The sequence below is a fragment of the Rattus norvegicus genome, chromosome 2 (genome assembly GCF_036323735.1).
Source record: "Rattus norvegicus strain BN/NHsdMcwi chromosome 2, GRCr8, whole genome shotgun sequence".
In the NCBI taxonomy this organism is placed as follows: Eukaryota; Metazoa; Chordata; class Mammalia; order Rodentia; family Muridae; genus Rattus; species Rattus norvegicus.
In genome coordinates, this window is record NC_086020.1 from 251,572,897 (window position 1) to 251,598,376 (window position 25,480).

Below are 25,480 nucleotides of genomic sequence, written 5' to 3' on the forward strand. Positions count from 1 at the left end.
CTTGATTAATGTATTAAAGCCTGCAGGCCAACCGGGTCTAAATAACATACTATAAAGACACTCTTCCCAGGTAATTCTAGATTACGTCAAGTTGACAACTAAAACCAACAATCTTCCCCTTTACTTACCTACCATCATTTCCCACTTTCCCTTCTCAGTCATTCCTCAGCTACTTTCAAGTTATATTCTCTCTCCCCTCCCTCCCTCCCTCCCTCTCCCTCTCCCCCTTTCTCTCTGCAAATAAAAGAGACACTAAGAAACATGCTGATGTGTTTATAAATATAAATTTTCTCATTGTCAGAAGGGACTGCTATGTGGGAGTGTTATAGGGGTGTATGATATATAAAAGCCTAGTTTCTTATAACGGTCCAAATGTGTCTCAGTCTTTCTTGTCCTTCTTTACTGAAATAATTCCTTGCTTTGTGATTCAGGCTGTTTTAGAACTTATGAGCTCTAGAATGTTAAGATTATAGGTATGAACCAACATGCCAAGTTTGAAACATTTGTGTTTGCAAAATAAATATAATGTTCATATAGTACTGACCTCATACATACATAATGTATGTAATAATATTAATGTTCATAATAATAATGTTCATACATACATAATGACCTCAGTGGAGTATGGGTAGAATTTCAAAGCTAGCTATCTTGTTTCAATCATTTCTTATAACAAATCATATCTGCTGGGTTATTTTTCCACTGGTGAAATGAGCCAATTCAAGCCAGATCAGAATATATTAAAGGCAGGTCTATTGGGAAGCTGCTAACCCTGAGTTCCCTGGCCCCAAGAAGGAGGCCTGGGAAGCGGCCAAGGGGAGAGAGGGGGCAGAAGGGGGATGAGAAAAAGAGAAAAGACATGAGCACAGAGAAAGAAGAGAAGAAGAGAGACAAATGTATAGGGAGGAGCCTCTGAGTAAGGGCAGCCCAGCTCCTGGCCTGGAAAATTCAGGAGGGTATGCCAGGTAAGGACTGAGGAATGCTGGGAGAACCCGGAGGCTAGGTCTGCTTTGATATGTAAAATATGCCGCTCAGTCCCTCAGCCTGAGGTTCAAAACAAAATAATATCCAACTTGATTTGGAGTCCAGTGTATATCTCAGTGATAGGGCATGTATTTGGCATGTACAATGATCTAGGTTTAATGCATAATTCAGACAAAATAAATAAAATAAATAAAGAAATAAAAAATGTAATGTTACATACATGCAATCATATTTTGGCTTATTCACAAACCCATTAAACCCCACTTATTTTGTATCTCATTCTCTCTTACTCTGATCATCTTTCTGCTTAAATAACTTCTTAGTAGTTCGCAGGTGTGCCAATCAAATTACATTCCTTATTAAATAGCTGATAACCATCTTTAACTGTAATGAGATACTTTGATGTCAATTAAATTAAAGGAAAGTAAGGTTTAGCATTAAAGTTGTGTAAGTTTTTAAGGCTCCTGTAGTTAGCAACTCTACCCTTTTTCTGTTCCCTCAACTGAGAATCGTGTCTCTAATATTCGAGGGAGGACTGTAGCTCAGTGTTTGAAGGGAAACATTGGCCCATAACACTACTATTTAATATATACTTATCCCTAGCCCTCCAGGCTTAGCGTATAATTAAAAGGCAGGGTTATTTAAACCACATGGGTTATTACTTGTCCTGTTTTACAGAAGATTAACAGATGTCTTCTTAAAAAATAAATTCAACTTTAAGGGATTTTTAAAAACTACTTCAATACCTTTTTTGTTTTTTTTCTCTCTCTTTTTGATAGACAGTTACTACACCTCCTGGGTGAGTCTTGAGTTCACAATCCTCCTGTTTTATAGCCTTGTGAGCATTGGGATTTCAGGATTGTGCCAGGATGTCTGACCAATGTAATTCTTGAGTGTATAAAATAGAAACAGAAAATAAACCTAAATATTCCTCTATGGTAGAAAAATAGTAGAAAACACTCATGAACTATCTGTTATTGAATTAAGCAAATGGATTGCATTTTTTTTGGTTCTTTTTTTCAGAGCTGGAGAGGATTGCATTTATTTTAAAGCTAGATTATCAAAAGAGGGGCCAAAGCCAAAGATCAATAAAACAATAGGAAATATCTGTGGTCTTAAAAAAAAATACCTGGAACTTTAACAATGAAGACATACGTTTAACCACTTCTTTAATTAGTTGTACACTTTATCATTGTTTTAGAAACAGATTTACGTGTGCCCCTCGGTTGTCCTCAAATGCGGTAGGTAGCCTAGGATGACCTAAGCTTCTAAGTCCCCTGCCCTAACCTCTCAAGTACTAGGATTATAGGGATGAGTCTGTTCTGTGCTGCGTGTTGGTTTCCTCGAAGATTAAAACGTTCCATCCTGCAGGGAAGGTCTTTAAACTGGGAGGTAAACAACTCAAAATAGGTTTAGGAAGTCTCTGAACCTGACCAGATTCTCTACGCCCCTCCCTGCTAGAGTAGGTAATAAAGGCTGGAGTCCCCCTGGGAGGAATGAGAGAAGCTGCCTACAGCCTGGACTCCAGATTCCCAATTTTTGAGCTGTCACTCATGATGGGGTGGGTTTTGGTATTGCAGCTACCTTTGGATCATTTATACTCCTGTAAGTAATCCCTTATCCACATTTCTGTAAGTAAACCTTTGTTCGCCAAGTTAGACTTTGGTGGACTCTGTACTCTGTACTTTAGCCTGTCATCGATTCCCTATTTGGAATGAGTAGACGTGTGTTATCTGTATATGTCATCCCAGGAAAAGTTTTGTCACACAACAGCATCATAGAACCTGTTTTATGTGGTGCTTGGGATGGAACCCAGGGCTTCGTGTAAACTAGGTGAGAGTTTTACAAACTAAGCTTTGCCTCCAGGCCCTTGGCTAATTTACAGATCTCTGTGAGTTCAAGGCCCACCTGGTCTACAGTGCAAGTTACAGGACAGCCAGGGCTGTTACACAGCGAAATCCTATTTAAAACAAAACAAAACAAACAAACAAAACAAAAATAATAAGCTAATGTTGTTTCTAAGTAAACAAACTATGTAACTGGGATGTAAATTATAAATATACCCATTATCTACCCTCCCTAAAGGAAGCTATAGGTAGAGTTTCACTTTTACTATTTATATTAATCTGCTAATATAACCATAACAAAATAAAATCTAAATGTCTGGAACATCAGCAATTTCCTTCTTTACATTCTTGGGAGTCTGAAGCACAAGATCAAGGTATCACTAGTTCTAGTGTCTTCTAATGCCAGTGGTTCTTAACCTTCCTAATGCTGTGACCCTTTAATATAGCTCCTCATATTGTGGTGACCTTCAACCATAAAATTATTTCATTGATACTTCATAACTGTAATTTTGTTACTGTTACAAAGTATACTGTAAATATACAATATGCAGGATATCTGATATGTAACCCCTATAGAGGTTGCAACCCACAGGTGGGGAACCACTGCTTTAGGGCCATCTTTTGCTGAATTGTGTCTGCCTTCTTCCCATGTGTTGTTCTGAACTTTCCTGTGGTTAGCCCAATTTGATATGGTAGGTTCTTGACTTCCAAAGATTCTAGTTGGATTGGATTAGGATTTACCCAAACTTATTCAATTTAATCACTTCTCTTTGAAATTGTGAATGCAACTCTTTTAAAAAGAAAATTTTTATTTACAAATATTTTGAATTATGCATATACGTGTGCAGCTGAGTATGGGTTTGTATACATGTGTGCAGTGCCCATGGAGGCCAGAAGGGGACATCAGATGTCCTGGAGCTGAAGGTACAGACAGTGTGAGTTGCTGGATGTACTTGCTGGCCTCTAAACTTGTATCTCTGAAAGAGCCTCAAATTCTCTTAATATTCTGGGCCAATTTCCTTCAGCTCCCTATGAATGATATTTTTCAGCTTGCAACTGAAACTCTGGAAATTCATAATTAATGTCATTGTGACTGTGCTTCTTGTAGAAATCAGAAGTTTTCACCTCGTGCTCCAGTTATTCTATACATTAGAACCTTTCTGAGTGCATATTATCCAGTTCAGGTTGATTCTCCTCAAAGGAATAAGTTAGAGAGTGGAGTAGGAAGTCACTGGATGCCCTCCTCTGATCCCTGTGCCCCACATAAGCACATGCACTCTCCCCACAGACACATACCAACAGTTTTCTAAAAGACATATATCAGTGGTAGAAATAAAATAATTAATTATGTCAACATGTCAAAATGTCAATTCTTAATAAACTGATCTGAAGATTCAATTCAATCTGAAGCAAAATCCTATCCATAAGGGCAGACTTTGAAATTTTCACTTAAGATGAATCATATGCCTTTTTGTGTGAATGCATAACTATCAAACAGATTAAAAGGATAGGAGAATATTTTCATGAAACTAGCATAGAAAATTTTAATGAAATAACCACATAAAGCAATATAAAGAAGACTGATGGGATTGGGGATTTAGCTCAGTGGTAGAGCACTTGCCTAGCAAGCGCAAGGCTGTGGGTTCGGTCCCCAGCTCTGAAAAAAAAAAAAAAGAATAAGAAGACTGATAACCAAGTTTAATGGATATGATGGCACAGGCCTAAAATTTCAAGTGCTTGTGAGGTTGTTGCAAGGATGTTAAAAGCTTGAGGTCTATTCTTACTTCAGTTTTATAACATATTTGTATCCTTTAACTAGTATTCCAATGTACTATCATATAATGTACCATGCTATTGCATATAACATTATATGGGCATATAACAAAATCTGGATAACATAGTAAATTCAAGAACACTTTGGGCCTTTAGCAAGACTGTGCCTCAAAATAAAAACAAATAATACTAAGGATGCAGATCAGTGATAACACAAAACACAAGGTTCAATTCTTAGTAACACACACACACACACACACACACACACACGTTTAAAAATAAGCTATAATCCTGAAATAGGTCTGCATTCAGAGTATATAAACAACTCCTACAAGTACATAAGAAAGGCAACCAGTTTAATATTTAAAAATTAATTTAATATTTTAAAATCATACCTAAATGATCAAAAGTCATCAAAGTTAAATAAATCAAAAGCCCTAAGGATGTGCTACTCTGCCCCTGTGAGAATGGCTCAAATTTGAGGCTAACAGTGCTTAATGATGGTGAATATGGAAAACAACTGGAGTTCACATTGCTCATGTGAGTGTTTGTGCAATGTATGGTAATATCAAATGCACCTAACCTGCATTTGGATGTCCAGAATTCACATAAAACTCAGATACACACAGTAATGCATCATGCCTACAGAAAGATGGGTAGGAGTAGCTTGAAGACCACCCAGCCTAGATTAAATTGTGATGAAGCAATCCTGTCTTGTCTCAAGGAAGATGGAGAGAATTCATTCCTGAAGGCTGTCCTTTGTCATACACATATGTATTATGGCAGGTGAATGCAAAACCACACATGAACAAGCACACACACAGAATAAAAACATAATAAACAAATAAAATAAAAAATGTATTATGGTGATAAGTGTGAAAAAGTGAATATATGTATACACACATGTGCTCATGCACGCGTGCACACATACACACACGCACATATATACATATATATATAACAGATTAAGAGTACAGATGTAGCAAAGAGCCTTGAGAAATGTCAACATTTCATCTCTGTCTTTGTTAATAGCTGAGTTATGAGTCTGCTTTCATATATAAAATTATCAACCCTTAGTACCTCAGACTGTGAGTCCGCTTGACCATAAGGTGGTTAAAGGTATGATTAGTTTAACAAAGGCCTTTTGTACAAGGGGCTTATCCAACAGGAGAATATCACACAACAGGTGCAACCTGGCCTGAGAGGAGCCCAAGGTGCCAACATTACTAGACTTTGATCTTGGACTTTCAGCCTCAGAACTGAAAGAAAGTAAAATTTCTGTTGGTATTGTTGTGACAGTCCTCACAAATTAATACAATATTAATATGCAAAAAACATTAATTTATTAACTGTGACTAGACAGTACCTTTCAAATTATCACAAACTTTTGTTTCATCTTGGCAAACAGCCTAACTTCTTGCTACCACAATCACTCCACTCACAGTTTTCTGTAGGCTCAGCACCATTTCTGATTGTCTTTTGTCTACACCAGCCTCTTCAACTATAGCATTCTGCCCCACGTTCAGAAAGAAAAGCAGAAGAATGGAGTGCTGAGGGTTGTTAAAAATAGTGTGATTTTTGTTATTTTCAACACTAAAGTAAGCTGCAAACCTGATTATCACTTCTGGATTAACCAGCAACCTTTGAGCAACTCTGATGTTTGTACTGCCTTCCTTGTGTGACTGCTTTTGGACAATAGTGGTAATTATAATTGGAAAGACCTCCAAGGTTGTGAATATTACTGAGATAGCATCTTAAAATTATATAGAAAATCTTTCTATACAAATAAAGAGAAGGTGTTATTATCACCTGTCCAGTTATAAACATCATAAAAAAATGATAGCTTCCAGAGATGTATAATCTTAATGAGAAAATTTTTTTTCTCCACCCTTGTGTTCTTGTCTCACATGGTTATAGGACTTCAGCTCAATCTGCCAGGATTACATATGTACCAACTCTTCAGTCAGACCATAATTTGTAATTGTTACTATTCTCTTATCTTAACCTTATCCACCTATATAGTTTTATCTATTAATTACTCACATTTTGTAACAAATAGAATTATTTTTTTCTCTGAAGACAGTAGAATTTTCTTCACCTCTAATACAAAATAAATGAATTTCTCCCTTTTCCTGTTTTGAAATGCTAGTATAGCTGTATGTGATAACATAATAACAACATTTAAAGATAATAAATAAGAAAGTAATAAAAATAAAGACCTTGTTTGTCTCGTAGAAGATGCTGCAAAAATCAAATAAGTACTTCATAGACATATACATATATATAAAGTATATATGCATATTTAATCTAGCAATGCTTGAAACACAGAAGAACTTAAGGGCTGTTACTTTGCTGCTATTAGAGTAAAAATCAGAAGAGACTGTTAAGTACTTAGAGTTTATCATTTCACTGATTGAGTTAAAAATTCAGCTTAAATTGTTGAAATTCCTCAGCCAAAGCTTTTCCTGTAGTTAAAAAACAGAACAATGCAAATAGAAATAGAATAAAAATTATATGTGTGTATATATATATATTTATATATGAATGATTACAGTTACACTTGAAGCATTTAACCCTCACCACAACTACCTGAGACTCACAGTATCATGCTACTTTAGTTCTAAGGGTTGTATATTTGGACATTGTACCCCACTTCATACAAGGGCTGTCACAAAGTATTGCAGTGAGAATTTTGGTTTCTTTAGAAACCCAGTTATGTTATGTGAATATGTTTTTGTTTTAATCCTAGGTGTGGGATAAGAGGGATTTGTCTCCTGCACTAGCAGGGGTATGATTTTTGCCAGCTGCAGATAGTTTAATTCTGGGGTCTCTGGAGAGGGAATAAATGTGAGAGCCATGAGAGGGCCTGTGGCAACTCCTGCTCCCCCTGCTGCCGGTGGTCCTTGCTGTTGTTGCTGCTGCTGCTGCCAGTGGTGGTGGTGGTAGTGGTTCCTTCTGGTTGCTGCTGTTGAATTTGCTGAATTGCTGGTTTGCTATCTCTGAATTATTGAATATTCTGATGACAAATATAGGACTTGCACCTAGAGATCTGATACCCCAATCTGCAGGATTAGTAGTCCAAAGAGGTCTATGCCTCCTTGTCTCTCTAATCTTTTTTTCTCCTACCTAGTATAGTGGTGTTGGAAGGGTTAAAGGTAGAATAAGGGTTGGAATGGTGATAGATATAAGAATCCAATAAAATAGAGTTTAAAAAGTCAATGTAGTATGTAGAAGTGTTTGTTGTTATTATTATACTTATTTATTATTTCTGACATGCTCAATATTAGTTTATGACATTAATAAGATATCTAGATATTTTGGGGTTTTCATATTGGATTTCTAGACAACCAGTCTTTGGGTTAAGTAATGTCACAGGCAGAGCATTGCAAGATGGTGGCTTGGTGGTGCCTTCATAGGATTAACAGCTTTGTTACAATAGCTAAGTTATAAGAGGGAAGGCTTGAGGTCAAATGTTTACATATACATAATGAGTATTTAAGAAATACCTCGAATCTGGCCGGTTAGCTCAGTTGGTTAGAGCGTGGTGCTAATAACGCCAAGGTCGCGGGTTCGATCCCCGTACGGGCCAGAAGCGCAAGTTTTAAAAAGAATACCCTTGGCAGGGAAGGGAGAGGCAAAGATTAAAACAGAGACTGAAGGAACACCCATTCAGAGCCTGCCCCACATGTGGCCCATACATATACAGCCACCCAATTAGACAAGATGGATGAAGCAAACAAGTGCAGACCGACAGGAGCCGGATGTAGATCGCTCCTGAGAGACACAGCCAGAATACAGCAAATACAGAGGCGAATGCCAGCAGCAAACCACTGAACTGAGAATAGGTCCCCCGTTGAAGGAATCAGAGAAAGAACTGGAAGAGCTTGAAGGGGCTCGAGACCCCAAAAGTACAACAATGCCAAGCAACCAGAGCTTCCAGGGACTAAGCCACTACCTAAAGACTATACACGGACTGACCCTGGACTCTGACCCCATAGGTAGCAATGAATATCCTAGTAAGAGCACCAGTGGAAGGGGAAGCCCTGGGTCCTGCTAAGACTGAACCCCCAGTGAACTAGTCTATGGGGGGAGGGCGGCAATGGGGGGAGGTTTGGGAGGGGAACACCCATAAGGAAGGGGAGGGGGGAGGGGGATGTTTGCCCGGAAACCGGGAAAGGGAATAACACTCGAAATGTATATAAGAAATACTCAAGTTAATAAAAAAGAAAAAAAAAAAAAAAAGAAATACCTCGAACCGGATGTAGATCGCTCCTGAGAGACACAGCCAGAATACAGCAAACACAGAGGCGAATGCCAGCAGCAAACCACTGAACTGAGAATAGGACCCCCGTTGAAGGAATCAGAGAAAGAACTGAAAGAGCTTGAAGGGGCTTGAGACCCCAAATGTACAACAATGCCAAGCAACCAGAGCTTCCAGGGACTAAGCCACTATCCAAAGACTATACATGGACTGACCCTGGGCTCCAACCTCATAGGTAGCAGTGAATATCCTAGTAAGATCACCAGTGGAAGGGGAAGCCCTGGGTCCTGCTAAGACTGAACCCCCAGTAAACTAGATTGTTGGGGGGAGGGAGGCAATGGGGGGAGGATGGGGAGGGGAACACCCATAAGGAAGGGGAGGGGGGAGGGGGATGTTTGCCCGGAAACCGGGAAAGGGAATAACACTCAAAATGTATATAAGAAATACTCAAGTTAATAAAAAAAAAAAAAAAGAAATACCTCGAAGAATCTGGGTACAAATATCATTAGATATCAGATATCATCACTCAATGAGATTTTGGTGATGTGGCCTTTGTAAGTCAGGCTTTATTTATAAGTGATAGGAAGACATTGCCAGGTTATGTTCATAAAGTAAGAAAGTGTTTTATAATAATGTATACACTATACACTGAACTCTCTTTTTTAGGAAACCAGAGACTGAAGACCTGAGAGAGAAGGTCTTGTACAGTCTAAGTTAGAGAGGAGATGAGGGTCAGCCTTGCAGAGAAGCAAGGCTAACTTCCCATGAAGATAGTAGAATCTGATTGAGATAACTGATACGGTCATAGATAAAGGGTGATTTTGAGTTATGTAGCCTGAGTCATTGGATTACTGGAAAGAATTGATTTAGTGGCACATGTGGTTTATCTAGGCAGAAAAATCAAAGAAACATTTGTCTGTATACATTTAAAGTTTAGGTAAGAGGTCAAGCTCAAAAATATTCATTGCTCACAATGAGAAACTGCTCAGAAATACTAGTGAGTAAAGGAACTGACGCCAGTTTAAGAAAATAGATACTAGATCACTTAGAGAAAGTAAGAGAGAGCAAAGTTGCTGATACTGGGGAAGGGACAAATGTTACAAGAAATCAAGTAGGCGCATTATCAGAGAGTTACTGGTTGTATCTGCAAGACAGTCAGTTGAACACTAAATCTGGAATCTACATTGTGCAAACAGCTGGGGATGACAGCAGAAGTGAAGTTCCAGAGCCTGGAAAGGAAATGTCCCAGAAGTTGGATTCTAAGGGAAGGAGGCCAGTGAAGGCAAAGGATAGGAAAATGCAGGGTATGAGGGGAAAAGCACTTTTACTGTGGGAAAACTTAAAAGACCAAGGAAAGGTATGAAAGAGAATCATTGAAAAAGAAAATTCTAGAAGAAGATGGAAGGTAGTATTCGTGATAGCAAATCTCTTTTTTATGCCAAACAAGTGACATATAACATATATGAGCAAAATGAAAAGTATCATTAAAGATTTGGGTTTCAATTATATATAATTGAGAAGTATGTTATATATCAGAAATGGTGATTCTTTTCCTCAGAAATTGTTACTTAAGATGGATATTTATAGCATCTATAGAAATAGCTTAACAAAAAAAAGGCACTTACTGTTAAAGCCAATGGACTCACTTTGATCCTAAAACCAACAGGTAGAAAAACAGAACTGATTTCCATATATTGTCCTCTGTTCTCTACACACATGCTGTGGCATGAACCCACATATAAATATTCACAAGGCACATAAACAATAAATAAATAAACTAAATATTCTTAAAGTACCTAGAACTCTTAAGCAAAGAATTCAACCATGACCAAAAAATTTAAAAAATTAGGAATCAATTTATAAATTACCTAAGTCAAAATTAATTTTATGCTACAAAACTCCTGCTAATGTATATTTCTCAAGGGTATATCTAACACACTGGGACTGTGCTTGTATGAGTCATTTAACTTGAAAACTTAATCTCCTTGGAAAGATCCTTAGCAGAAAATTCTACCAACAAAGAAGAAATGTCAATGCTCCAGTTTTTATTGGAGGAAATTTACTCTGAATGAGAGTCAAATCACAAGAGACAAGAGTAAGACGTACAAGCAGAGGAGAGGCCTACAAACTCCGAAATGATTATCTTAGAAACAGCTGGAAAGGTTTTCCTGGAACTCAGAGAGAGCAAGGATGAATATCCAGGGATGGTAGGACTTGAGTTTTGTTTACTTTCATTGCCTTGCATGGTATTTTAAGTTGTCTCTTTTTGTAAGTCCAAGCCATAGCTAACGTACAGAAGAGCTGAGAATAGGTCACAGGATCTTAACATGAGCTACCTAGGACCTTCTGTCGAATTCTTTCAAATGCTTTCAAATTATACATTTGGTGACAAGATGAATGTTGTATTTACTTGAGAATTTCAGGTCCCTAATTTTACTAGAAGTATCCAGACCAATTGTCCTTTTAAAAATCCTGATAAAAGAACCTATTTCTTAGGATGGAATAGTTGCATGAATTGATGGCACTATTTATGCATTTATCAGATTTGCTGGTATAAATAAGAACAATAATCACAGCGTCTCCTTGCTGCTTTAGTTGTTACTGGCATCACCAGTACAAACTGTTAGTTTCCACTATGTAGGGTCTTTAGGAATTACCTGCCCCCCTATTCTCAGCTCTCCAAGGTTCTTGTAGTCAATGCATAGTAGAAATAGGAGAGTACTTTATGTATTCTACTCTCATATAATTCTTGTATTTCTGCCCTGCGTTTCACCATATACTCCAACTTGTACTTATGAAACATTGTCTTTGAAGTGCTATACAGTAATACTGAGCTACTCAGCAATGACTTTGGGGGTGGTGGTGGTAACAGTGGAGTTCTGGACTGTGCCTAAGCTAGTTTTCCTTTGCTGGGGCATGAATTGTGGCTGTCTAAGGTATACTTCCTGTCTTTAACCATCTGTGTGTCAGGGATGGGGTTTTCTGAGTTTCTGAGCAACTAAGGACCAAACCTTGTCCATTTATTCACACATTCACAAAATCTATACAGTAACTCTGTGCCATGGTGCATGTCCCTGGGTATTGCTGTCATGCATAGGGAGAAACAGAGAGAGGATCTGTGAGCTGGAATAGTACAGAGGTTCTGGGGAGGCCAAAAAAACCATAAGGATGTTAGGGAGCGATTTGGATCCTTACATGTAAGAATGAGTAAGGCCCTTGTTCTACTTCTACTCTAGCAACCCAACACAGACAATCAGAAACTTTGGAGGCACTGGAGCTCTCTACTGCAGCCTCTTTCAAGCCTGGGAACAACAAAAGGCTGGCTACTTCAAGCTTCTGGCTGCATTACACTAAGAGGCTTCTGGAAACCTATAAAGTTTTTTTTTTTACCTGCCCTTCTAGGTTGCCTGGGTTCAAAGAGGTAATTTAATAAGAGAGACTATAATTAGGTGATTTATGGTTTGTTTTGTTTTGTTCTGCTCTCTGGGAACAGAAACTACCTCCCTTATAATTGCAACATTTGTTGAAAGCCTACTCCGTGTTTGGCACAATCGCATTATTTTCTATAATGTTCATCATTACTTATGTTTGGTATTATTGATATTTTTAAATAGTTGAGAAAAGAGAAATTAAGAAAAGACTTAAAAGGTAGGTCATCTCCTACCTTTTATATAACCAGTGAGACATAAGGAAGGCTATGACTAAATAAGGCTAATGTCTGGAATAAATCTGGAATGTGAATGGAAAGCCAAAATGGAAATTTTATGATGGGAGTGAGGTCTAAGGGGGGAGAGGCTGGGTGAATACTAAGCAATTTCATATCAAGATCAGGATGAGCTATTTTGATTTCAAGAGTTCTTTTCTAAGGTTAATGTGTGAAAGGATGCACTAGTAAAAAAATCCTTTATTTACATATAAAATAAAACAATTGGGTAGGGGGTGACACTGAATAACAAAGTGTGAACTCATAGTGAGGCTCATTCACACACACAAATAGAAAATATCACCAACTGGGGGCTATGGGGTGTTTTGTTCTTTTTTTTTTTTTTTGGATAAAAGCTACCACAACAAGAACAGATGCTTCAGAGTGGGTTACTGTTCTTGTTTAGTTCTTCTGGGAAGTCAGCTAGGTTTTTAAAGAGGTGTATTTAATTATTTTAGATCTCCACAGATCATCTTCTGCAAATAAAATGCTCTTGGCTCTTGAAAGAAGGACCTGAATCTTCCTCTGGCCCAGGAGGTATGCTACAGTCAGTCATTATCTTCTGTTTAAGGAACTTTCAAGATAGCTATGGTCACAATAAACCGCAAATTTAGCTGTATGTGCAAAATATACCCTAGTACAAAGGGACCACATAAGAAGTTATCTAATAAACTCCGTGTGGGAACTGAAGTGAGAAGATTTTATCTATCCTCAGTTAAACATCCATTCATCACCAAACATGTATTTCACATTCTTTGACTTTCCATATGCCAAAAACTTCAAATAAAATAATAAATAACAAGACTATTAGAGTTGAATTTTGAACTTTAATTATTCTTTTTCAAAAGTATTTTTATTTAATTTATTTTGCATGTGTTACTATATACCTTATATATTCAGTACCCATAGATCCCCTGGAACTGGATTTTTAGGCAGTTGTCAGGCATCATGTAGATGTTGGGAACTGAACTGGAGTTCTCTAGAAGAGTAGCCAGGACTCTTAATTAATTATTGAGCAGCCTCTCAGCCCCTCTGCTTGTTGTTTGCTTGGTTGTTTGTTTATATGACTGTGTGTGCATGTGTGGCATGGGGCAAAGGGTACAGGTGCCCATGGAAGCTAAAAGAGGGCATTGGATTCCCTGACACTAGAATTAGAAGCAGCAGTGAGAAACCAAACTCTGTTTCTCTGAAAAAGTGGCAAGTGCTTCTCACTATTTAACTACCTCTCCAGACCCTATGCTGACTTCTGGAGTCATCTCTCTGATTACTCAAAAGAAACATTTCCTTGATGGTCGGAGGCAACTGTGTGTGTGTGTGTATCTGTGTGTGGGATACATACCCACACACATATGTACGGAGGCCAGCGGAGAACATACATGTCTTGCTCTATCACTCTTCACCTCATTCCCTTGAGAAAGGTCTCCCACTGTACGTAAAGCTAGGCTAGTAGCTAGCAAACCCCAAGAATTCTCTTGTCTCTGCCTTCTACAGTGCAAGAGTTACAGGCATGTACGTCCATACCTGTTTTTTTGGTTTTTGTTTTGTTTTGTTTTTAATCTGGATACTAGGGATTCAAACTCAGGTCATTCATACTTTCTTTTACACACTGGGCCATCTCTCTATCTCAAGGGAACAATTTTTTAGAATAGAACACTTTTATGTTAGCATTCACTAAGTAGTGTTCATAGTTTTGTATTAAACATTGATTTTTTTAACTAGTACTGTTGTCAAATGGAAATAATCCTCTAGTCATCTTCAAAAGTGTGCTTCAAAAAGTGTGTTTGTAAACTGGTTGTGGTGACGTACACTTGTAATATCATCATCTAGAAGTCCAAAACAAGAAGCCCATCAGTATACAGCAAGCTTTAATAAATAGCGAGATAATGATTCATTAAAAAGTATTCATAACGTGATCAAATGTTACATCTGAGAAACAACCAATCTGTGATTAGCCATACTAGTTTCTTTTTTAAGAAAAGAACTCATATGTCTTAGGCTGGCCTCAAATTCCATATATGAAGGATGACCTTAGACTTCTGATCTTTTCGAGTGCTGGGATTACAGATGTGTGCCACCATACCCAGTGCTGGGATTAAAACCAGGGTTTTGTGCCTGCTCAGCAAGCACTTTATCAACTGAGCTATACTTAGTTTTCTTTTTCTGATTAAGATTATTGATTCAATTATTGTGTTCTTATACTAATGAGTATTTATACCTTGTAAAAAATATACCATAAGGTTGGTATTACTATCATTTTCCTTTTATAGGTGAGAACATTGAGCCTTGGAACTGACTAATGACTATAATGTACTATAGTTTCACACAACAGGGCAGGGATCTAGACTCCAGTCCAGACCTATCAGGAAAAACATTTAAGCTATTTTTTTCTACATATTCATGTTATTACATTGGGAAATGAAGGTTTGATAGCCACTATCAATATTTACAAAGACAACAGAAATTGAAATTTAAAAACATCTCATGAAGAGACTCCTATCACAAACCCACTTTATGAGAAAAGAATAACAAGTTTACTCAAAGTTTTCCATTACATATACAAAAGAGCCTTCCTGTTCAAGACCAGTGACTCAGGAAAGGTAACTGCAATGGTTTGAATGAGAATGCCCCATAGGCTTATGTGTCTAAATACTTGGTTTCCAATTTGTAGAACCTTTTGTTTTGTTTTGTTTTGTTTTGTGTTGTGTTGTGTTGTGTTGTTTTGTTTTTGGAAGGAGGAAGAAATGTGGTCTTATCAGACAAGAGTTTTTACTAGGGGTAGGATTTGAGGTTTCAAAAGGCTCCAGGAGGGGTTGGGGATTTAGCTCAGTGGTAGAGCGCTTGCCTAGCAAGGACAAGACCCTGGGTTCGGTCCCCAGCTCTGAAAAAAACAAACAAACAAACAAACAAAATAACCCAACAAATCAAAAGGCTCCAGGATTCCCTGTTAGCTTTCCCTCTCCCTCCTCCTTGGGAATCAACTGTTCCTTTGCCATATCTTTACTTTAAAATCATGAACTCTAACTCCCTGTCACTGTAAATCCATATAAACACTTTATTCTAGAAATTGCCTTGGTTATCATGGAAATAGAAAAGTAACTAAGAGTCCATCTGTTTTTATGCTTAGGCTTGATGAAGCAGAGACAACACTGTGGAAAGATGATTTTTAAAGGACCATGAGCCAATAGAAATGAACAAACACTTCAATTTTAGCAACCCCAGTATCCAGTATCCAGTATCCATCAGGACCCCTATGGAATAAAGATATCGATTTCTTCCTCCCTTCTCTCCTTTTTCCTTTTTCTTCCTTTTTCTCCCTCCGTCCCTTCCTCCCCCTCCACACACACACACGCATGTGCATGTCAACTACAATTTGAAAAATCATTATACAGTGAATCACACGTACCCTGTAGTTCCTTCAAAATACTCTTGAAGTTTTGGTACCCTCTTTAGTGCTCAGCAAGGAAAAAAAAAAACACATTAAGGTAGTAAGTAAATGTTGGGCAAATAGCTGAATGAAAAAAACAATATTTAAAACTCAGCTACAGCGCTGTAACTGTTAAGGTCTGCTGGAGAGCAAGAAGATGAAATAAAGTTTTATATAGATGCAACCTGGTACCTGTAGTACTGAGTATTAGTTCTAGGGGACTAAGAATGGCCCTGTTTTTTGTAGTTTTTCTTACCTGGTGTCATCTATAAGGCAATGCAGGGGCGGGAATAGAGCAGAAGAGGACAATAAGTAGTTCCTCCACAGGAAGATGGCTAGAAGCAAGGAATCAAGTATGCTGATGGCTTTGGAAACCAATACTGGAAAGTCCAGGTGCCTGAATAAAGCTAAGGTGTGATAGGAGCTGCCTTGGCTAAATAGGCAGTATTTGAAACATGGAAAAACCAGACACTGGAGTTTGGGACTTAGCAAGAAAGCTCTTAAGATCACCACTTTTCCTTGGACATCGGGTATCAACATAAATAAATCTCTCAAAGAGTTAACATTCTCTTTCTGCCTTCTCTGCCTCCCATGGGGTCGGTCTAGGACCTCAAACCAACAAGTTAAACAAGAGACCTCCCACAGAGCAACATCCCCAGATCACCTTTTAGTTTTTATTTTGAGACAGGGTCTGGAAAGTTTTCCAGGTTGGTCTTAAATTCCTAATCCTCCTGACTCAGCCTCCTTGTGGCTGTGACCACCCACCTGAAACTCCGAATGGTACTACTTAGCATGTATACTACCTACCCAACTAAAGTCCTTTAGGCTTTTGAAATGCAAACTGTGGGCTTGCTTAAACATTCACTCTTTAATTCATTCCACAAAAGTTCATGCAGGGTCTCCTAGTGTGAGAATTTTGTTAGGCACTGGGGGGTGGGAGTGGGGGCGAATTCAAAGAGAATTGAACCTGGCTCCAATCTCTCAGAATCTTACAGTTTAGTAATGGAAACAAATGTGCACCTATAATACCTTATAATAGAAGGTGAAAATGTAAGAGCGGGATTGGAGGGGATCAACCCTTGGAACATAAAGGTGGTGTCAAGAACAAAACAACTTTAAAACAAATTAGGTTTTGAATGAACTCTAAAGCGTTTAGGTAACAGTCAACACCAAGACTGGAAGTCCAGAGTAAGGAAGAGAGGTTTGATTTGGCTGAATAACAAAGCTCTTGAAGGGCCGTGTAGTGGGGAATTAGGGCAAGGCAGAAGGAACCTGAACAGAGACCTTATTTCTTTTCTTTATACTTTGACTTAAACTTCAATAGAATCCTTTATAAAATTCACCTCTTTTCCTAGCGTTCAAATGGTTGGTGATGGGGTGGGTTCAACGTGTAAGTTAAGGGTTTGCAAAGCGGCCCAAGAGTAACTTAAATTCCATACTTTGGGATCCAGAAAAGGAAACATGGTAGAGGCTGCGTATGCCAAGCCCATTTAACAACACCAGCCACCCCTCCACCCCCCTCAAGATACCAGCTGTTGCCGGGGCCAAGCTGCAGGCCAGACCTGAGGGCGGGTAGCCAGAGCCGGCGGGAGCTGAGATCCCTGAACTGGCGGGCCAGGGTTGAGGAAGAGAGGGAGGGAGGGAGGGAGGGAGGAAGCGCGAGAGGGAGGGAGGAAGAAAGAGAGGGAGGCGTGTCATGTGATCCGCTTCCCTGCTTCTTTAAGCGTCCACTGGCTGCCGGGCGGCCGCAGTCTCAGCTCTGGGCATCTGGGGAACCCAAGCGGCTTCGCCCAGGCATTCGCGCGGGCGCCCGCGGTCTGGGTCCCACCTCCTCTGCTTTCGCACCCTTGAAGTTTTGGAGCACCAGGAAAAGAGGGCAAGGAAGGAGAGGGGAAGCGAAAGCATATCCTAAAACATTTACTTAAAGGAGGAAAGAAAAGGGGTCGCAGAAATGGCTGGGGCAATTATAGAAAACATGAGCACCAAGAAGCTCTGCATTGTTGGAGGGATTCTTCTGGTTTTCCAAATCGTTGCCTTTCTGGTGGGAGGCTTGATCGGTAAGTGTGAGAGCTGCAAACTTTCCCCCTTTCCCTTTCTTCGGCCCTTCCCTCTTTTGCCTCTTGGGCTACTTGTTACAGTATCGCTGCCTTGCCTCTATGATCTAATTAGTCCGGCTATTGTGCTTAAGAAAGCAGAGCTCCATGGGGCTCCATGGGGCACAATCCAGTCTAGTGGCAAAGAGAAAAGGAGGGGAAAAGTTTTGGCCTAGTTTCAGTATCCACTTGAAAGGCAGGAGGGGGTGGGGGTGGATCTTAAGCATGGCGACGGATCGCGAGGAAGTGCTGGGTCGCAAAGTTGATTGCTCCCCCTGCTTTCCCTCGCTCGCCCCCCTTTCCCTCTCGGTTCCCTTCCAATCAGCTCCGGGAGGGCAACGTAATCGACTTTATTAGGAATAACAGGAGACTCGGGAGCTAAGCCCAGTGCCAGCCGCGAGCTGTTACTGGCTGTGGCTTGTGTAAATGCATTAGGTTGTCTCGGCGAGGGACTGGGGCTGGTTTTAGGGTCTCAACCTTTAAGCCCTTGGCTTCCCTGCCGCCACCCCACCCACTTCTGGCGGGGACTAGTTCAAACTGAGGACTCGAAGTCGGATGGAGTGGCGTGGCTTGGGAGTCCTGGCCCTCTCAGCACGAACTTGGAGAGGGCGTAGGAGAAAGATGGTCGGAAAGGTGTTGTTGCTTTTGCCTCTTGTCCCCTCTGCCATCTCTCCTCCCCCTCTGCTTTGAGCCCCAAGATCCAGTGAGTCCCAAGCCTGAGGTCCTCCCTGGCGCCAGGAGGACGTTTCCTGCTCCCTCCTGGGCTGCCCTCAGGTGACAGCTCCCAGGCGCCAGGGAGACTTTGTCAGTGCGCACCAACCAAAAAAAAAAAAAAAAAAAGAAAGAAAGAAAGAAAAAGAAAAGGAAGAAAAGGAAGAAAGAAAGAAAGAAAGAAAGAAAGAAAGAAAGAAAGAAAGAAAGAAAGAAAGAAAGAAAGAAAGAAAGAAAGGGCTTCCGACGTAGCCGACCTTCTGCTTTAGGATCCACTCGGAAAACTCAACTTTCTCCTACTGTCTTTTCCACCTCATGTCCCTTTCTCCTCAAGGCTCCAGGCAACCTTGGACAAACTTCAGTGCCAACTTCGGAGCGGGCGCTGCTGGGCAGCTTGGCTTCCTTGGGGCTGGCTGTTGCTCTTGGCTGGGGGAAGAGCTCAGGCGGGGGTCTGTGCTTCCTGCGGGAGTCCCTGGGCAGCGCAGGAGCTCCCTTGGGAGTAATGGGCGCAGTGTTTTTCCTCTAGACCAGGGTGTGTTGGGTTCGCATTCCAGAGTCTAGTTCTGCCAATCTTCGAAACACCAGGCTAAGTGTTTTAAACAAAGGAGAAGGAGAAGCTTCAGGAAGGGAGTTCTTAGGAGGTCGAGTACACATTTCTATAAAACCAGAGTTTTCTAAGCCTCTGTCCTCCGTATGGGCGGCACACACACACACACACACACACACACACACACACACACACAGCTTTTGTTTCCCTACGCCATGTACAATCTCTTTTTCTCTGTATTGGATTTTCCAGGCTCTTAATACTTCTCTGCTGGGAGCTGGAAGCAGCAGCAGTCTCGGTGATTACACCGCGGTTACAATTACACCTCTTGTTTCCCTTGATGAGCAGTTGCAGTAGGATGCTATTGGATCTTGTGTGATTTCAGCGGCAGACCATCATAAAAATTCTTGCACCTTGTGCTTTCAGAATTAAATTGGCCTATTATCCTTGCCTGACCTTCTCCTTTGAGGTTTTTGCACACAGTAAACCATTACAGTTTCCTGTAGCTGCACCCCCACCCCCGCCCCCAACCCCGCGAAGCTGATGTGGGCCCAAAGACCTCTTGGTTCCTGTAGTCGGTTTCCTATAGCACTTCAGGGACTAACACGTTTTCTGGAACCTCACCATTGCCGAGGAGATCCCAACATTAGAATTACCAGTTAGAGCAGTTGTTTGTTCAAATTGTTTTTGTCTGAAGTAGGAAGTAAGTAATGTTAAGGTTGTTCCCACCCCTCCCCATCATCCGTAGAGCTTGGTTAGTGAAGCTGCAGGCCCTGCCTAAATAGATTTTCCTAAGTTAACAAACTACTTTAGTTCTAACTTTTCTTAGAAAAGAAACAAATCTATAAAATTTCATGGAAGAAGTTTTTGCATAACTTTACTTTGTGTCACTGTTTTACTTTCTTTCTCTCCCAGCTGCAGTAATTGTCCTCAGTTCTGGTCCCGAGACTGAATATGTAATATATAGGCCCACACTAAATAGTGTTTTAGTTTTTACTTCTTCCACTTGGAGAGTACTATTTTTTGCTCTTAAATAAATTTAGATAACCTAGGCTCTCTTATATGACCTAAATACAGGAAATGGACATTAACAAAAGGTACATGCCATGTTTTCCACTCAGCTTCTCTAAATTGAAAATAAATGAAACTGCTCAGAGTGGACTAGTGGAAGCAGCACTTGAAAGAACAGGAGCTATGGCAGAACTCAACCCCACTGCTACTCATGGGGTCAGGAATGCTGATGGTAAAGTAGTCTTTTTCTGTTCCTTCTGAACTGTAGCCACTCAGATACTTTTGGATCCTTGTCCTCCTACCCCACTCCATCCACCTAGAGAAACCCAGGGGAGAAAAATGTTATAAAAAAGCTCCTCATGACATACACAAGACAAAAGTACTCATCGCCTAAACAGCCATAGTAAATCATGCACCTCAGTGTGACCAGGAAAGTCACTTAACCAAGAGGCTTTTCTCCTTACTTGGTAGATAAATGAGTTTAAGAGCCTTTTCACCTCTGATTGTGTAACTCTTTTAGTATTCAGAATTTTATATGACATTTGGATTAATGTTATAAAATCAAGGGGAAACTTTTAAAAGAAGCCATAAAAGCAAATACAAGGGATTTTGTTTGGTTTATTTCAAATCCCATGTATCCTCAAGGCCTTCTTACCTAACTTGTTTATTTGTTTTCTGGCTGGCTTTGTGTTTTTCTTGTACCAAGGTTTATATATTGTTAAAGTTTTGATGAAATTTTACAAACAGGCTTGGTAAGGAAGATCATACTTAGTAGAACTTGGTAGACTTATAAATTTATTCATTTATGGTCTCGTTAAACTTTTGAGACACTATAAATTAAGCATTTTTTATGTATTCAGAAAACCTTAGTAAGTGATTAGCTTTTTAAATGTATTTAATATTTAAAAACTCCGAAAGGGAAAATAAAATGTTTTGAAAGGTATAGAAGCTTAATTTTATTTTCCTGAAAACCAAGCCTGAAAAATACTAAAATAATTTTTCTTTATTTTCATGGGAAAACCGCTGTTGGGATAGTAGAAGGGGACACTGTGGTGAAACAAGAGCACAGTCCACTAACAACCATGACCTCGGCTGCCTGGCTTATCATGCAGGTGTTTAGCTCAGAGTAATCATTTCTGGTGCTATGATGTTTGAAGAATCATGTTGCTGTTCACCTAATTCTAAAATGATGAATAGAGCAGAGATCACAACTGGACAGAATAGGTTACGGTTAAATTATTTTAAGCAAGTTTACAGATAAGAATATTTCAAATTTAAATTGCAAGTAAAAGCAAACAAATCACCAGTTATAATTTCTTTGATAAGGAACATGGTTTTGTTAAAAGTCACATGAGTTGCTTCCTTTTTAAATACTGAGGACATAATAATGTGTTTAAGACATATGTATGTACATATGCAGTTATCACGTTTTCTCAAATAGGCCGGTCTAAGATGCAGAACTCTCCATTTTGCTGTTTTTAAGTGGGAACGATTGATGGTCTTGATTGTTACCCATTCATATGAGCATTTTTCTGTGGAAGTTATTCATTTAACAGTTGCAGAAATTTGAAAAGTTGAATGAAGTCGTGGTTAAACAGGGTGCACAGTTGTCAGTACATTAGACTTTAATTTTTCTGTAATATTACATTTATATATATTATATATTTTACAGATGTAATTACATCTTTCAAATATTTTAAAAAATCAAATATATTGCATATGGTCTTGTGTTCCAGGCTGATTTCTCACTGGCTCAGGGTGATCTCCAACTCCTGATCTTTCCTCTGTATCCCAAAATCTGGGATTATAGGTATAGTTCACTACACCAGGATATATCTTATGAGAATCTTGAAAAGTACTGATTGTTTCTTGGCTGATACTGATCATATTTTTCCTGTATTTAATTATGTTTTTATTTTATAAAATTACACACCTGATCAAACTATACTTTTTCTTTATTAACTCCTAGAGGAATCATACGACTGTAATTTATATAAATCCTGTGTAATCTCATAAATTTATTTATTCAGTTTTTTCATTACTAAAATAACATTATTTAACTTTTAGAAAGCTAAACCTTGATTATTACAATGAGACAATGCTCATATTAATGGTCTCTAATTGTTCTCTCATCTGATTTTCTTATTACTTCCTGTCTAGCCTTCTAGTGCAAATTTTCTTTCTCTAGTAAAAAAGTGAGAAATAATTCCTTCACAAAATTATGCATAGTTTTGTGAGGCTTACAAATCCTTTGCCTATAAACTCTGCCTTATCTAGATGACATTTTATAATAATTTGGCTTTTACCTTTATATTTTAAATTTTATTTATTTACTTACCATTTGTTATTTTCATTTGTTTTTGAGACAATGTCTTGCTATGTACACCTGACTGACATGGAGCTCCCTATGTAGGTCATGCCTGCCTCTTGCTCCCCAGTGCTAGAACTAAGGGCTTGTGCTACCCCTCCTGGCAACCCTCATTGTTAAATATGTTCTGACTGAGAAAAGATTCATAGCTAAACCCCTCATAAGTAGTTTTATAGGATGTCTTTAGTTCAGATTTTGGTAAACCGCTGGCCTAATGTCCAAAGTACTTATTGAGGCCCATGGTATGCGCAGGACAGTGCTATGAGGGAATATAAAGCCTAAATAAATTATATCCAGTGTGTGGATATCAAAGGACAACTTGTGGAAGTTGATTCTATTCTTCCACCATGTAAGCCCAGGGATTGAACTCTCTTTAGACCATAACCTGCTGAACCTTTTCACTGGGCCATTGCTAGTATTTTTGTACTCATTTTATTATGTACATACAGGCAGTTCTATTAAATTTTCTCAAGATATTAACTGTCTCAGTTAAGTGTGAAAATAGACTTCAGTCAGTCTGCTGTCACGAACCAGAGTTAAACCATCCTGCCTCAATCATGACTTTTGGGTCTAAATAAAAAATTATTTTAGTACAAAGAGGTATAATGAGGAACAGGAAATTATAACTGATTTCTCATTCTTAATTTTTTGGATAACATGGAAATGAAAAATAATCTATATGATGATAAAGAAAGTCTAACTTTAGTGCCAAGCCAGTATCTTAGCAAGGCCTGTGGAAGGTATCTTTTGGAGAAATTTAAACACCATTCTTACTCCTTTCTTACAAATTCTATTCAACCCCCATAACTGTATGAATCATCTAATTGTCTGAGCAGCCTGGTTCATTAACCAGAAAGAAAGATTGCTTGATTTTATATTCCCCAGCTGGTAGTTTGACATATTTATATAGTTATATAAGAAGTCTTCAAAGGGAGACAAGAGATAGAATCACTGGAGATTAGAGAGGGGTTTGGAAGGTATGGATGGCAGTAATGGTAGCAGTTGAAACTTAAAAAAACAAAACAAAAGAAAAACAGCCAGGCAGGGGTGGCACAGCCTTTATCCCAGCACGTGGGAGGCAGAGGCAGGTGAATCTCTAAATACCAGGGCAGCCTGGTCTACAAAATTAGTTCCAGGACACCCAGGGCTATACAGAGAAACCCTGTCCTGAAAAACCAACCAAACAACAACAACAACAACAACACAACAACAAACCCAAGCCCCCAAAGCGAAAACCCCAATCAAACAGAAAGCCCAAACCACCAACAACAAAGAATCCAGAACAAAACAAATTCTTTCTAAAACGACAGATTTTATGTCAGCATACAAGACCAGCAACTCTCAGAAGTAGGCACGCTGACACCATTCTTTGGGAAAATGCTAATAGATTTTTTTTTAAACATGGAAAAAAATTAAAGGTCTTGATTTTGATAGAAACAGATTTAACAGATTTGCACAATCACATTAGTTTCACTTGAGTAGATCTTTCTTCTGAAATTTGGTGATCCTGCCTAATGGGACAAGGAGACCAGATACAGGCTGCTCCTGAGAGTCTGATGGCAGCAGGGGACAGGACTTGAAGATCAAGAAATGTTTTGTGATTTTCTCTATGCATAAAGAAACAAATTGAAGATTATTAAATTATGAAAAAGAAGCCTCATATTTTAGAATTTAAAAGAAAAATACTGAGACTCTTGTTTTATTCTTCAGCTCCTCAGCTTCTGTATCCAAGCTTTACATTCTCTCCCTAACAAGTTTTATAGAGAATTAAAAGCAAGAATCAAGCTGATGCCTGACCAGTAGCAGGTGTTTGTTTTACTGTGGCTGTTGACTTTTGGGTAACCACAGAAAATATTTCAGAGGTATTGATTCATTTAATGCTTCTTATAATTCACAATTAAATTACTGTTACTTTCTCCAATTCTCAGTTGAATCTCAGATCCATTTAAGGAACTTTTTTGAAATATGACATGAAAGTTCAATCCTTTTTTTTTTTTTTTTTTTTTTTGTCTTTGTCTATGTCCCTTCCTCAAGCTAAGTAAGCATTTCCATTGCTGCCCGGGTACCAAAATGACTTAGCTACTTCCTAAACAAACCATTCCAATTCTTGACACACAACAGCTCTCATACCAGCCACTGTGATTATGACTATGCTTATAACCCATCCTGGAGAAGGCTAAGCCTGAAAAACTCACATAACACATTGGTGTCAGCCTCACGCAGCAAAGGGAGGATGAACAACACAGAAAACTTAGTTAGTGCCAAAGAGTGACTTGGCTTCAGTCTAAACAACAGGTACTGAATGTAACTGGTAAAGGAAAGAGGGCAGTGTGGATATTCAAGGAAATAATAATGGGATATGGCCCAGAGAAAGGAAAGTTAAGGCCTGAGCAAACATCCCTTCATCCCTTCAGGATATAGCTAGTCTGGATTTCTCATACCTACTTTTTTCTTGCCACCCATTGCCCTACAATAATCTAGCATTTCCATCTCTGTGCCCATTTAAATCCTGTACTTTCAACTGCAATTTTCTGTTGCCTTTTTTCCTTCCACTGTATGTTATTAATATTCTCAGACAAAGGAGTGTTCTTTTTCTACTAAAAAAAAAAAATAGCTGATGCAAATTACAGGGCTTTCTTAAACTTCTGGTTAATTCCCTTGCATAGCTCAGAGGCTTGATCCATGATGCATATGTCTAAGAGAGCAGAGGGAATTAAAAGAAAAGATCAAGCCTTCTATATTAGTTTTGGAAGACATT

The 25,480-nt window shown here is 39.0% G+C and overlaps 1 protein-coding gene and 1 non-coding gene across 5 annotated transcripts in view; both read left to right on the plus strand.

Moving 5' to 3' along the window:
- The first annotated feature begins 8,119 nt into the window (after nt 1–8,119).
- Nucleotides 8,120–8,193, plus strand: Trnai-aau1 (transfer RNA isoleucine (anticodon AAU) 1). The gene has a single exon. It is a non-coding gene; the product is annotated as a tRNA-Ile (tRNA).
- A 9,563-nt stretch (nt 8,194–17,756) lies between these two features.
- The window catches only part of Wls (Wnt ligand secretion mediator), a 115,339-nt gene continuing 107,615 nt past the window's right edge, over nt 17,757–25,480 (plus strand). Inside the window, exons 1-2 of one of the 4 annotated variants that reach the window (XM_039102736.2) lie at nt 17,872–18,049; nt 20,465–20,586. In XM_039102736.2, coding sequence (XP_038958664.1) covers nt 20,538–20,586 — 49 coding nt within the window. In that variant the 5' untranslated portion in view covers nt 17,872–18,049; nt 20,465–20,537. 4 annotated transcript variants of the gene reach the window in all.